Source organism: Taeniopygia guttata, chromosome 3 (assembly GCF_048771995.1).
Source record: "Taeniopygia guttata chromosome 3, bTaeGut7.mat, whole genome shotgun sequence".
NCBI classification, from domain to species: domain Eukaryota; kingdom Metazoa; phylum Chordata; class Aves; order Passeriformes; family Estrildidae; genus Taeniopygia; species Taeniopygia guttata.
In genome coordinates this window covers 72,832,338-72,847,046 of record NC_133027.1, presented here as the reverse complement: position 1 = coordinate 72,847,046, position 14,709 = coordinate 72,832,338, and the positions used below count along the sequence as shown (strand labels likewise).

The window sequence follows — 14,709 nt, the reverse complement described above, 5'->3', positions numbered from 1 at the left end:
TCTACACTGGAAACTTATCTCAGAAACTAGGATAACAATATCACGAGATGACAGCCACAATCACAATTCATTTGAACATATACCATGACATTTCTGAACTGTAGCCTGAGTCTGAGCTGTAAGCTGCTCTTGGAAATAAACATTACAGTATCACAATTCTAAACCAAACTGAACGTGTGTGAACTGAGGGTTTCAGAAGTGGTCAGCATCAACCACACTAAGATTAGACATTAGACATGGTTCCCTGCACAGCCTGACTACTGTACCAGCTCCAGATCCATACTCTAGTAAGCTCAGCAAGAAGCACGAGGTCCCATTGTACTGCGGTGCTGAAGACTGAAAAGCTTGAGCTATCTTTTCCATATAACCTGGGACATTATTATTTCTTGAAGTCCAATCAATTACTGAGACTTAATCAATAAAAGCCAACTATCCAATAAAGTTTGCTGAGCATGAAACAGGTCTGGTTTTGAGCAAAAGGCCACAGCAAAAGATAACCACATGAGAATTTCTACCATGTGACCACAGCTAACATTCACACTCAGGTATCTAAATCCTACTGGGAATAAGCCCTTTTCTAACTTCACAGTGTAGAAATAACCTGTTAAGACCATTCAGTCTTTGGCACAATAGAACCAGGACTCTGAACAGTGCTACAACATAAACATTCAAAAGTGGTGGTATCTTTTCACCATTCTTTCCAATACACTTGAACGATGTTTACAACATCCAAGTTTACCAAGAAAAGGATTACTTATACAAAAACCACCTAGCAAATGTACTCTGAAACTGTCAAAATATTTTCTACAAGCCTAATTAAAAGAAAAACTAATGACCAAATCTGAAACATTTGCAACTACTAGGGAATAATGAAAACAACAAAAAAAAATTTTTAAGTCGCTCACCATGATAATCCACGTGTATAAAATCAGGTTTTGCCCAAGTTTCTGGCTCTTAGAATTGCAAGTACATGAGAGAGAACATTAAATGATTGCAGGCTGATTTTAACACCTTGATTTTCTCACTATTGTTCCCAGGATGAAAGTGGCATTAGTTATCTCAGTAGGTAACTGAAATAGATTTTTAAGCAAATAGCTTTTTCTTTGTATAAAGACAGATATTTTAGGTTTAGGCTAACATGAACATCAAAATCAACCTCTTGCTTATTTTTACTAGAGAATATTCAGAAAGTACTGGGAATAACGGAGAAATTTTACCTTAACAAGACATACTACATTCTTACCAAGGCTTTCAGAAACTATATAGCCATGATAGCCATTGCAGAGAAGTCTTTCAAAATTATTTTTTTTATTCTCTGATCAGTGTACATTTTGCCCTGACATATTTCTAAGTCTTGTGAAAACTCAGGGGTGGTATCAACAATCTGTCACTCAGTTCAATATTTCCCTAAGAATCGACCAGGCTAAACAACACATGTAGTTATATCTCTATAGGGAAAGAAGTGTCCTCAAAGTGCCTTCAGACATCTTTTTGCAGTACAAGTAAGTCAAGTCTCTCCCTCACTTTTTGAACATTAAGCATGAAAGCTAAGAATGTAAAGAAGTGCTGATGTTTGCTAGCCCACTGTCTGCTACTTTTAATTTAAATACTTCTTTCAGACTCCAAATGCCTTTTAATTGTCAAGACCTGTAAATTCTAAATCTGCTTATTAACAGAAAACACACAGTTAGCATATGTGGTGGGGACATTGTCTTTGTTAGACATCTATCAGTTTAAGAGGTTTTAAGAATGAATCTCTGCTCTTCTAGGAATCAGACTCCAACTTTCTCACCAGGTCCTTTCAGCACTTGCTATAATTACTGTTCACCCACAGCACTTTCAGAGTACAGTAAAAGAAAGATATACACTGTGTCAGTGGGACGAAAAAGAATATGTCCTTAACTAAAACTTTGAAAAGTAGTCAATAACAGTGTGTATATGTTGTAACTACTGCACATGATAGAATAGTCACTTTGTGTTTGTTGAGGCTAAATGACATAGCACATCTTCATTTCAGTGGCTGCTGGCAAAGCAATGCATTGTGTTGCGAGAGCACAAGTCAGAGGACTAAAGACCAGCCCCTATTTGCTCCACTCAGATAATGCCAAGGCTGCAATTGATGGATGGTCTGTCACAGTAACCGGAAGGACTTTGGCATTCCACTGTAGCAGGAGCCACACCACCACCCATAACAAGAACTTATTACACTGTCTGGACAACATATGCAGACCTAATTTTGTGACACACTGACACACTCCAGCAGAGAGATCCTGCAATTTCATCATCCCCACACTCTTGATAGGCACACATACCACAGCAGCAGTTTTGCCATAGGGATGTTTCCCAATATTGGAACAACACAACCTCTAAGTACTAGGCTGGTCCACCATTAGCCAGGAGCAGTTTGCTACCAAATGAACTATTTTATGAGGACAAAACTTTCCTTTTCCTTACCTAGGTCCCAAGAGAATCAAAGTGTACTTGAGTGAACAGACTTTTCCATTTCACGTAAGAGAAGCAAGAAAAGAAAAACCAAGCACCAAGCAACTCAAAAACCTTCACATCACCGAAGCATATATCCATTATATACACATACTTGTATATTTATTCACCATCTGTAAACCAACAGGCCAGCTAAAGAAAATTTATTTTAGTAATAAATTTCAGCTGTTCTCATATCTCCAGGGTGGCTAAACATTTGGAATTTAATACAAGGAGAAAAGATTTTCTGCTCATAAAGTCATAGCTCTTTGAGAATTCATACACAATAGCATTAGCTGGGTGCCAATTCTTTGCAGTCTTTCCTTGGCCAAAGTCCTTTAGTTTGAGCAGATCTGTTGCTCAGTACAGGCGGTCCACTGCACTTTGATAATGCTTGAACTCAGCAGAATCTCTAGTTATTCTCTGCTTCCCTTAATAAAGAGCACAGGTTTTATGACAATTTTACAACTTCAGAAAAGTTATTAAGAACTGAACTTGCAACCTTTTCAATAGGCTCTTTTTTTCCCATACAAGACCACAGCTATAAAGAAGAGAAATCCAAATTATTGCCTTTGATGTGCACTACATAGCAATTTCGAAGATATATGGAATGGTCTAAAATTCAAGCTTGCTGTTCTTTTACTATCCTGTTCTTCTCCCATTTGAATTTCATAAGCAAAGCTCAAAACTAACACCTTTCTGCATAGTCCCTTTACACAAATGTGTTCCTGTCAGTTGATGGAGCTATTTGAACTAGCACATTTTAACTTGTTTAAATGACAATATAGGTACCCTGAGCAACTAACAAAACCAGTGTATAAAAAAGAGATAGCAGGGAAAATAAAACCATTTAGACAGATGAAAAGTGAACAAGGAAAACAAAATAGTCCTGATAGTAATTTTAGCAGGCTACACTGGAAGCCAGTCATATTAACAAGTTACCTTGATTTTGCAGAAGAAAAACAGCTTTTAACATTCAAGGTGACAGATCCAAGAAAAATAAACAAATAAACAAAAAAAATCCTATCTATAAGCCAAATATAAGTTTAAAATATTCTATATTCCAGTAGGGGATTCAGGTTACAGAAAAGAAAACATATTATGATTTTTTTATACTTTCTTGACCACTAATGACTTCATGTGACACAATAAATAGGCCTGCTTAATTCATGGTAAGAACACATGGCAAATGAACATTTAAGTGAATGACAGCTAAACACGTACTCTGGATATGTCAGTAAGATACAGGAATACAGAATGAAAAAATTCATTCTCCAAGTAACGGAGGAAAAGGAAAAAACACCAGACATTTAAGTATCTTCACATCTACTTATCAGAAAAGATCCCCTGCATGAAGATTCCTGTGGAAGATCTTTATGGACTTAGAGGAAACATGAAATGGTTCAATTTCTAGTGTTAGTTAGATTCTCTTATGCCATATCTTCAAAATCCCAAACACACAAACCAAACATTTTGATGTGGACGCCTAACTTTTTTTCCCCATCTTCCCTCCTCAATCCATCCCTTATTCCTTTGAAAGTTTAAATGAAAGGGAAAAGCAGAGGAGAAGAGGGCACCTTACTTAATCCAAAACAAACAGCATGAAAGACTGCATCCAAGTTTTAAAATTCATATAGCTTAATATACCACCACTTTGCATTACATGATGGCAATATGTAATTTTAACAACCTGCTTAACGTTTCCTTCTGTAACACCCACATTGATATTCCATTTCCACAATATCCTGATATATTCGGGCAATGACATTCAGCCCCATATTCCTGAAAAAATTGCAAATGCCTCACTGCTTCCTGCAGACTCATTTTTAGAATTCAAATTATTTTCCAACACATGGCATTGCCAACATATTAGCAATACACATCTTCTCCTAAATCCTAATAAAAATCCCATTTAGTCACAATTTTACTGTTGCGCAGGGAGTTAAAAACTGTTTGTATACCACCTGGCTATATATTGCTTTGCACCACTATAGCTTAACCACTGTCAAGAGTAGGTTATATAAGAAAAGTAAGTGGACCAAACTGACTTAAATCATTTGCACTGACTTAATTTGAGCAGTTTACATTCACAGGACCAACTGCATTCTAATGTTTTCTTTTCAACCTTATTTAACTTAGCTAAAAGTACTGTATATTAAATTATATGTAGCTACCAAAATCCAAACAAACTCATTTTCTAGGCTGCCTGGTAGAATTATTTTTAAACAGCTTCTAAGCATGCAAGAAGGGTCACTCCACTGGGACACCCAGCACCACTACAAAGGTGTCTTCTTTATTCTGTAGTAGAGTATCATTGCAAGCAGCTTTCCAGCAGACAGTACCACTTCTCTCATCTGACATACCATCATCTTAACCAAACAGTACCAGCTATACACAAACACTTAGATAACACATCACATTTAAACACTGAAAAGGACAGGCAAGTCAAAAGAGGAAAAAATAATAGCATTTCCAAGGAAAAAGTGTAGAGCGCTCATGTAATTTTGAAGACTAAGAATTAAGTTTGCTAAGATTTGATTACACCATTTATATTTTTATTATAGGCTGGTCTAAAGAATAAGTGAGGTAGAATCATTGAGATAAATCTTGTAAATTTTTTTTTCACTTCACATGAAGTCATATTGTGCCCTTTGTAAATTAGAAAAGAAGTGATATTCTACCACTTTTTATATTTTATCTTTGCAAGTGTCCAGAACACATGGAAAAAACTGACTGGCATTTATTTGAAGATACCTCAAATCACAAGACTGATGGGACAAAAACAGGTAAGGCATATGCACAACTACTTAGTGGACTACCTAATTTTTAAAATGTATCTGTCAAAGGACATCACTACAACTTACCTTTGTACACAGAGATCTCAGAAAGCAGCAAACCACAGCAGCAACAGAGTAACACAGAAGCACAGCAAACTACTACAATACCCACATGAAAGAGAAAAATAATGGGGAAAGGTGGTTAACTATCCCATTTGGTATTAAACCACCAAAGAAGTCATTCTTTTTTCTCCAATCCCTTCTATCTATGGCCCTGCTCTACTTCTGCATTTATGAAACAAGCAGCTAACAGTAATCCAAGAGCCATAGCATCTGTATCAGTCACCAGTTTCTAACTAGCAGGTTGCAGGGACAACACAAGTCTTCTGGCAAATAATTAATTTCTCAGTATCAACAAACAAAACTCCCTCAATGAAGCATTTAAAAAAGGAGAGGAAAAGAGAATAGTCCAATACAGCTACAGACCTAAAGAGGTTGCACAGAATTTGCAATAGACCCAAAGTTAAGTTTTACGAAGTAATCCATAAAAATAAATGGCTGAATTGCCAAGACAGTAATTTAGTCAATTGATATATGTTAGATTAAGAAAATATACATGTATGACATTTACATTCTAGTGAGAGGACAGATTTATTATTAAAATGCCTGGATATTTAATCGCTTTCCCATTTATTACAGAATCATATAAAAGAAAGATCTATTAGCAGAAACTGATACCTGTTATAGAGAGGAACATCATTTTCTATCTCCTTGCACTTCTAGGAAGTGAATTATACAGAAAAGGACAGATGACTATGCAACTTTTTTAACATGTGCTATCTTTACTTATCTCAATATCAAGGTATCAGAAATCACATTCAATGTCACAACACATAAGGGACTAAAGTTACATTGAAAATGATGCTGCAAAAGTAAACAGTGTTGATGAATTGGAGCAGGCAATGCCTTCCTGTGATAAAACCAACAGAGTTAAGTGGTTACTTTTAACCTCTTTGTTTCACATACCTCAAGAGAAACACTCAAGTTGCACATAAACAGATTAATAAACTTAACACACATTTCCTTTCCTCCTTACTTAAACAATAAAAAAAAAAAAAACACTTAGGTACACTAAATCTGTAGTTTATGCAGAAAGAGAGGAAGTGTTATATGTGCCATTACAATGCCAATAAAAGCCTCCTTTACCAGTAACTGAAATAGTAGAGAGGTCCCAAAAAAACAAAAATCAAGGAAAAGAAAGCTTCGTCTATGCTGAAAGGAGTTATTTTAAAGTTTTATCCATACAGATAAAGAACTTACAAGGCTTGCTTCTTTTTCCCCTGCTTTACCCAGTGATTGAGACATTTTTAATCAGTCACATACTCAATATGAAGCATCGCCCTTTACCTCCAGCTTTATTTCACCTCAGCTAGCTCCAGTCCAGTCATCTATCTAAAGTATGCTCCAAAATAAAGAAAAAAAAAAAGCAAAACAAACAAAAGGGAAGGAAAAGGAAAACTAGCACTATGTACAGGATAACCAGTTCCACAGGAAAAGCCTGCCTCCTTGTGGCTCAACTAGCCCTAAATTAGATTTCTCCGATTCATTCCATTACACCCAGTAAATCTGGTGATCCAAGAGAGTAACAGCCTTCTAGTTCAAGGCAGTTTGGGGTTTTGGTTTTCAGGGAGGTGGAGTTGATGAAAACAAAAAACATTTCTAAATGTAGAACTACCTGTGAAAGTTATCCAATCACTCCTTACCAAAATCTGCTTTTAGCCTTCTCCTCTAGACAGGGTGGAAGATGATAGATATTCCACTTAACAACTGAGATTCTTTGCATGGCAACAAATGCAAAAGCTTGTCAGCCCTCTGGCACCTAAATCCAGAAGGCTACAAACCCAGGTTCAGCTGTGGCTTACCCTTGCAGGCCTCTCTGAATGCCATAGCTTTCACCAGTAAATCCCCATTCTGTCCACAGATCTCCTTCTGGGGATGCCTCTGAGGATTTCCCTCTTGGCAGCAGTAAAGCATTTTTGGCACTTTCAACAAGATGCAGACCTTCCTCTGTCCAGCCTGAAGGGCTCAATTACATGGAGCTACTTTCTTAATGCCTAGAAGACCAAGTTCTTTAGAAATCAGCTGGAGTTTTTGGCTGGTTTTGGTGTAGGGTTTTGTTGTATGGAGTTTTTTAATTTCTTTTTGATGTCAATCCAGTCACTCTATTGTGCAAGAGCTTAGTGGTTCAACAACTTAAAATCTGTGTGACAAATATACAAATTCACACCAGTCATAGGAGGATCACATCAGGAAGACTTTGGCTTTCTAACCATCTTGGAGAAGCTGCCCCATTTTTATGCAAGTCTGAGACAGAGAGCATGAACTACTTTTGCTGTGGGTTAGGAGATTTATCCACGAAAAGAAGGGAACTTCCAGTCTCTACTCTAAAGGCTTTTTAATATAAAACACATTTAGTGAACATAAAAGTAGACCACATTTTTTTTTTCAGTCTTACAATTATTAGGCTTTCAACTTGCTCTCTTGTCTGTCACAGCCTCTGTATGGGAATCATTTCTCTAACCTTAAGACATGTGAATCAGACTCACTCTTTCCAATCTACAACTCAGTGATCCAGCTGGAAAGGAGTCAACTGAACATGGCTCTCTCCTGTTCACAAAAATTTTGATTGGAGAATCACTGGAGGGAAGAAAGGGGAAAAAGAACCCCAAAATATTTCTGTCCCTTTCAAGCACATCTTGAAGGAAAGGCTTTGATTTTAGCCTTTTCTTCTTTTCAAGCAAATAAAAAAATATATAGTTGTCACACACTAAATTCCAGATGTGCAATACACCACTTCTTTCTACTACAGTTTTTATGCCTAGGCCCAGAATGAGAAGCACTGTACCTTTTTTGGGGGGGGTTATTATTATTTATACATTTACCAGTGAGACATCTTGTGCTTTAGACTCTTTCATGCCTGCTCAGACCCTACCAGGCCACTATACTGCACACAGAGCTGTGGGTTGCACCACTCTTGAGATGGGACAAAAATTTTATCAAGGCTGTATCACACCCTGCAATATCCAAGCAGCTTCACAGGTCTTATTAGAAAGGTTGTAAATTAAGAACCAAAACAAGCAGGAGCTTAGATTGACTCTGACACTATTCTAATAAGAAAATTCAGTCAGAAAAAACAAAATCACTCTTTTCTCTTAGTCAGGTGCAATCCTGGCAGAGGGCAAACACCTTCAACTCTACTAAAGAGAATTGGTGCTGTTCAACACATCACAGGACTGGGTGCCATATTAAACAAGTCCAGTATGTCTGAATAACATATTGGGTCTGTGTATGGCGAAAAAAAAATAATCCTTATGGAAAAACACATTCTCTGTTTGTACAACCAGATTTGTAATTAACATGCAAATTACTTAGACAAATGAAGAACTATCCCCTCCTGGCTTTTATAATTTTATAGACTGAAAACAGGAGAGACCGCAAGTTATTAAAAGTTGTGCTCTCCTATAAGCAACTCTGTTTCCATTATATTGAAATAGTGGGCAATTAAAAAGGACTGTATTATGTCACACACATCAAGAAATTTACTACAGCAGGGTTTCTGCTCATAAGTTTAAGACAGTTTGTGTTTTTTGCTTTACACCAGTGTCTGACACTAAGTTAATAAGCCTTTTATTCTAATTCAAAAGCTATTACACTACACACATCTTCCTCTACTTACATTTGCCAACTTACGCTGAAGCTTGGGATTAAATTTTATGCTTCACTGACAGAAAACAGAATCCTAAATCACCAATCCACATATAATAGTTAATTTCCCACTTGTTTCTTGTGGTCACAGTACCTACTTTCTTAATTGCCACAGCCTTCCTTTAAACTTCCATATTTTAAAACACAGCACTGGGCTTCAGCTCAGGTCTAGGAAACGTCTCATTTACTTGAAATTATTCCTTACTAAACTTTCCCAATTACCCAGACTAGTAAGGTTTACTAAATTCTGTGCAGAATGACACGAAATAATGCTACTGAAGCAAGTAACAGGTTCTTTGATCTTTTAAAACCATCATAAAAACTGCTACTAATATCAATAATAAACAGCAACAGGTTCTAGCAGATTAAATACCAGACCCTTACTCAGAAATACTGGTTTCTTTCCTATTTTATTCTCACCAAGTCTTCTAGGTGACCTTGGGCAAATCACTACCCCCACACTGCAGTTTCCCAGCAGTAAAAATTAATTGAACAGAATTACAAATCTGTCTGGAAACTCCAAATGTAACACACCATAAGAGTTAAAAATATATTTCCCTATCTGCAGATACATTTGCCTTGATAGCTTTTCTTTATCCCATTATACAGTATACAGCAGCAGTGTAAGATTGCTTTTACTTTCTAAATACACTCTGGTGGTTCTTCAAGAAAGGCTTTAGGCTACTGCCTTGCTTTCTATCACATGCTTGATCTATTTCTGCCATTGTATCTTCTTTGAAGGACCAGGAGCTTGTATGTGGCAATATATACTCATACTTACTTGTAATATATTACAACAAAAGTCACTGTTGAACACATAAGGTACAGAGAGAATTAAAAAAGGACAGAGAGGCAATTATCATTGAGCACTGACTCATTCTCTAAACACTTGCTCACATAAGTAGCCATCCAAGTATTTGCTTTCACAACCTGACACAGGAATAAGTCATCAGCATTTTTACAGGGAATACATACACTGATGAACCAAGCTGCATCAAAGAAACATTAAAATATTCCTCTTTTTATATATCAGCTAGACCTACAAAGCACTGTTTTCTTTTAACAGGAGGCAGCAATTCATTAGCAAGCAGCACCGCTCAAGTGTAGTGCACTTCATTCAATTGCCCTCTTGCCCTATTCTGGGTTTCTTGTAAAAAATTACATAATTATGAGATGCTTTGCACCTTTCCTATTTCAAAATAGAAGACTTAAACAGCAGTTTCTAAAAGCTCTTGATTTTGCTAATCTTTATTGCAGGCAAAACACCACAAAAGAAAAAGCACTTAATTTTTCTAAGCAGAGACATTGGGAAGTGGCAGCTTCGTCCAAATCATGCCACAAAAACACCTTCCGACTGACACAAACGTGAACTGTGATGTGCTTAACTTCCAGCCGTGCTCCTGATCAGTGAATTACTACAACACCTTGAAAAATCTATTTAATAACTTGATGGCCAGAATACTGAAAAATTACTCATGTATTGTCCTCAGGGAAGTTCTTGAACATTAATAACACTTGAAACATGAGCTGCTATAAGGAGGAAGAGACAGACCTTCCACGCCATAGACACAAAACATGACAAATCCGGCAATTTCCTGGAATATTGCAAAACCGGTCGGAAAACGGTACCCTTCAGAGACAGCGCTGACGAGAAAGGAAAGTGCTGTGCATCCGAAGGGAAAATGCATTAGCAGCTCGGATCTCCGCGTGCTCCCTAGGTGGGAACACGAGCCCGAAGGACTCCGGTGCCGGCGGGAATGCTGAAAGGGGCAGCCGCCCTGTGCCGGGAGCGGAGCGGAGCCAGGCGGGCCCCCCCTCCCCGGGGCGCACCCTGGCCCTCCCCACCCTCCTTTCCCACATCAACTTCCCCCGGCCCGGGACGTGGCCGGCTGCACTTGGATCAGGAGCGACGCGACGGGGCTGAAATCGGTCTGAAGTCCACAAAGAAGCCATCTGCCTCCGGGAAGCGGGCTGGACAAGGGCGGGCGGGAAGGGGGAAGGAGCAGCCGGGGCAGTTTCACGCCGCCTGGGAGCGAGCGGTGCTGAACACATCCCCCCGGCCGCCGCTCCCGCTGCCAGCCCGAGGGCCCGCAGCGCTGCCCCCAGCCCGGCCCGCGCCGCCCCGCCGCCGGGCAGGGAGCGGGCACACCTTCCCCGGTCTGAGCTCTCACCTTCCTCCTGCCGCCGCCGCCGGCCAGCGCGGCGCTGCCGCCCGAGTACATGTAGTAGGCGATGCCCAGCACCCAGAGGAAGGCGAAGCAGAGCAGCAGCCGAGACCTGCGCCGCATCCTCCCTCCCGCGCCGCCGCCAGGCCACCAGGAAACGGCCGCCGGCAGCCGCCGCCTCCGCTCCTACCGCCGCCGCGCAGGGTCAGGGGGCAGAGGGCGAGCGCCCGCCCCCCGACCAATCCCGCGCCGCCCGGCCCCGCGGGGGGCGGGCCGGCTCCGCCGCCGTCGCCATGGTTGCAGCACGCCGGGCCACCGCCTCCGCCGCGCCCGCGGGCCGGGGGCTGCGCGCCCCCCGCAGGGCGGGCACCGCCACGGCCCGGACCGGCGCCGCCCGCCCCGCCCGCCGCCCGGCACCCCCGGGCCGCCCCCGCCGGCCGCGGGTCTCCGCGGGCGCTGCCTGAGCCGGCCCGGGGGGCAGGCGGCGGGGGGGAGGCCGCTCCCCGCCGCGGGACTGCGCCGCTGTGCGCGTCTCTACTCCTCGGAGTTGTCCCGCTCCCTCCCCGCTCATGCTGGCCGACTACGCGGAGACTCTCGGTACCACAAAAACTCCAGACTGGCCCCGGTCCGCGCCCCCCGCCTGCCGCAGCCCGAAGTGTCCGTGCCCGCGCTCCTGCACGGTGCGCGGCGTCCCCGCGCAGCTGGGCCGTGGGCAGCGCTCAGCGGCACCTCGGGCGTGAGCGCTGCTCCGGGCTCACAGCGGTTGGTGATGGGTGGCCGAGACCTCGTTCAGTGCCTCCTCCAAGGACCGTAATACAGCGCTAGTGTGAGGGTCTCACCTCCTTGGAGTTGTCTTGCTCCCCTACTCATGCTGGGTGATCACACAGAGGCTCCCTGGCTCCCAGAAATTCCAGACTGACCACAACACAAGTTGTGTCTCTGACTCTTTTCAGAACGGAAAATGTGCTCTATGAAGGTGTTGTCCTTGAAGTCACTTGAGGCAGGTAGCGAGGCAGGTCTTCATTACACCTCAAAGATCAGAAAGCAAAGTTATGTCAGGACATGTCCAGTGCCCTCTGCATGATTTTATTGAAGAGATTTTTCCATGGCCCTATGGGACACATCAAGGACCTGACAGCCCATTATCCCACTGAGGTCACGTACCTGTTCCGCATGCACTTCTGAAGTCACCACTACAGCAGTGCCCAGTCTGGAAGCATGGGCACCACTAACGCAGGCCTAAAGGGATCTCTGGCAGATTCTGCCTGGATCTTCCCAGAAGGGTGACCGAGTAAGGCTCTGCTCTTAGAGGCTGGTCTGTTGATATGGAGTCACTGCCTGGTAAAATTATCTTTCTACTTACCCAGTTCCACCCCTGAACACCCCAGGACAGACACTACAATGCCTCTAGTTCCCTGACTCACATGTGCACAGCTCATGCTGCTCTTATTCCATGCCAATGAGTTTCCTGTTGTTCAGCATTTGCTGCTATCTCATCTCACTGTGAGACATCAAGAAATGAGAACACAAAACAAGAGACACATCTCTAACAATTAAAAAGCTCCTCTATTTCAGAGGCATAATATCAACTCAAAGGAGGACATTCCTGGTTTTGAAATGTTTTGGGTTTTTTTTCACCTCACTGTGTTTTATCAATAGACTGTTTTACTCCCACGTGTTCTGACTGTACCCCACATTTCTCCTTGTCTCCATACCAATGTCTAGTCCAGCCAAACCAGTGGCTACAGAGTCTCTGTAACAGACTGCTCACCAGGCTGGGCCAGGATGTGGCCAGGGGGGTCTGGCATAAATTCTGTTGCATAAGCAGGAAAAGATCCAACAGCTAAAAGAAATGGCATCAAAAACTCACCTGCTCACAGTCATTCCACTGACAGTCTTGTCAAGAATGTGAATTGTGTCAGTGTTGGCACTGCCTGGACAGAAGTTGTCTGGCATGCAGAGATTTCGGGGGATAACTGCATACCTTCCCACCTGCCAGAGTACTGCTGGAGGGATAACATGGGTAAAAAGACAAAGGTAGGAATCCCAAATAAGTATCCATTCAGGGAGTGTAAAACAAAGAGATTGATTTCTTCAGAGCAAATGAATCTTTCAATAAACTGAGCATTTAGTTTGAAGGGAGTTAGAGACAGACACCCAATTTGGGCAAAACACAAGTTTTGGAATCTAATAGCTAGCATCTATTTGAAGTGATGTACACTGGAGAGTATGGGCTGCCAGGGGACACACGTATGTTCTAGATAAGAGTTTTTGATTTATCCAGAGTGTGTTTGATGCAAGGGAGAGCAGTTCCTCCAAAATCACTGACTGTGACTGCATCTAAAGAGACACATGCACACACGTACACACATAAACACATCTCACTCCAAAGGTAAATTTCCATTAGCAAGGTTTTCTATATAAGTCAGAGCACTCAGCTGCCCAAGCTTGAGAACATCCTGATAAACTCCTGTTTCTTGAGCTCTACAATGAGATGGAGAAGTAACTTTCCTGCTGCTGGGGGATTCTTTCACTGGGCAGGTCTGCTGAGGGAAAGGGTACTTTGCATGACATATGTCCCCACAGAAAATATCATACACTTTCATGTGCTAACTGAAGCCATAATCCCATTAACTATACAAAATCTGAAGACCACTTAGTCTTTAAACACCCTACAAAGCCTATAGGAACTTTTATTGCCCTTTTCATAGTCTTAAATATCTTGGGATGGTCTTCAAAGGTCTTCCTGAAGCCGCAGGTATTTTCAATGATTTTAGCAATGTGCTTAGATAGATTTTTCCCTTTCCAGCAAAATTAACCAGCCATGCATGTGCAGAAAATTCTTTCATAGCTTCAGATTTCACAAGCTTATCAAAATAATCCACTGCACATGCTCAACCACAGTTCTCAAAGGTTTTTAACTCAGTCAAATCAAAACTAATTTCTTCTCAAACAAGCAAATACATGCCTACTTCAAGGAAGGCTATTTCCATGTCAGAGTTCATTTTTCAGCCTTCTGCTGATAAATTACAGAAATGCTCAAAAAAGGTTGTAAGAGTCTATTTAGATCAAGAATTCTTTTTTCCGCTCTTCTGATATTCTGAACTGGCTGAACCAGTTTTGTTCAAGTCTTTCCAAAATATTCACATTTGGACAAAGTCCCAATCTGGCAGATTTCATCCTGAATCATTTATATTTCAGAGACCACAGAAAACACAGAGGTTTAGAATGGAAAATGTTACATTGATTTAACTCTAGGAAAAACTGCCTGTTCTATTACAATGCATTTGCATACAGATATCTCTTTACCTCAAAAGTCCTAACATGTTTAGTCAGCAAAGAAAAACTGAAAAAAAAATATACTTCAATGAAAGGGAGGAATTCAAGAAAAATGTAAGATATTTTTAAATTATTTTTCCAGTGCATTTCAAAAGAAAATATTAGCATATTTTAAAAGCAGCATTGCTAGAATGATTCACAGAATATAAATGCTTCTGTATCAAGCACAGCCCTTTAAACAA

At 41.2% G+C, this 14,709-nt stretch overlaps 1 protein-coding gene across 1 annotated transcript in view; it reads right to left on the bottom strand.

Moving 5' to 3' along the window:
• The window catches only part of GALNT2 (polypeptide N-acetylgalactosaminyltransferase 2), a 90,312-nt gene extending 78,860 nt beyond the window's left edge, over positions 1–11,452 (bottom strand). The window contains exon 1 of the mRNA XM_030268306.4: positions 11,195–11,452. Within this exon, the coding sequence (XP_030124166.1) occupies positions 11,195–11,311 (117 nt within the window). The 5' untranslated portion in view covers positions 11,312–11,452. The remainder of the gene's footprint in view (positions 1–11,194) is intronic.
• Between the last annotated feature and the right edge of the window lie 3,257 nt (positions 11,453–14,709).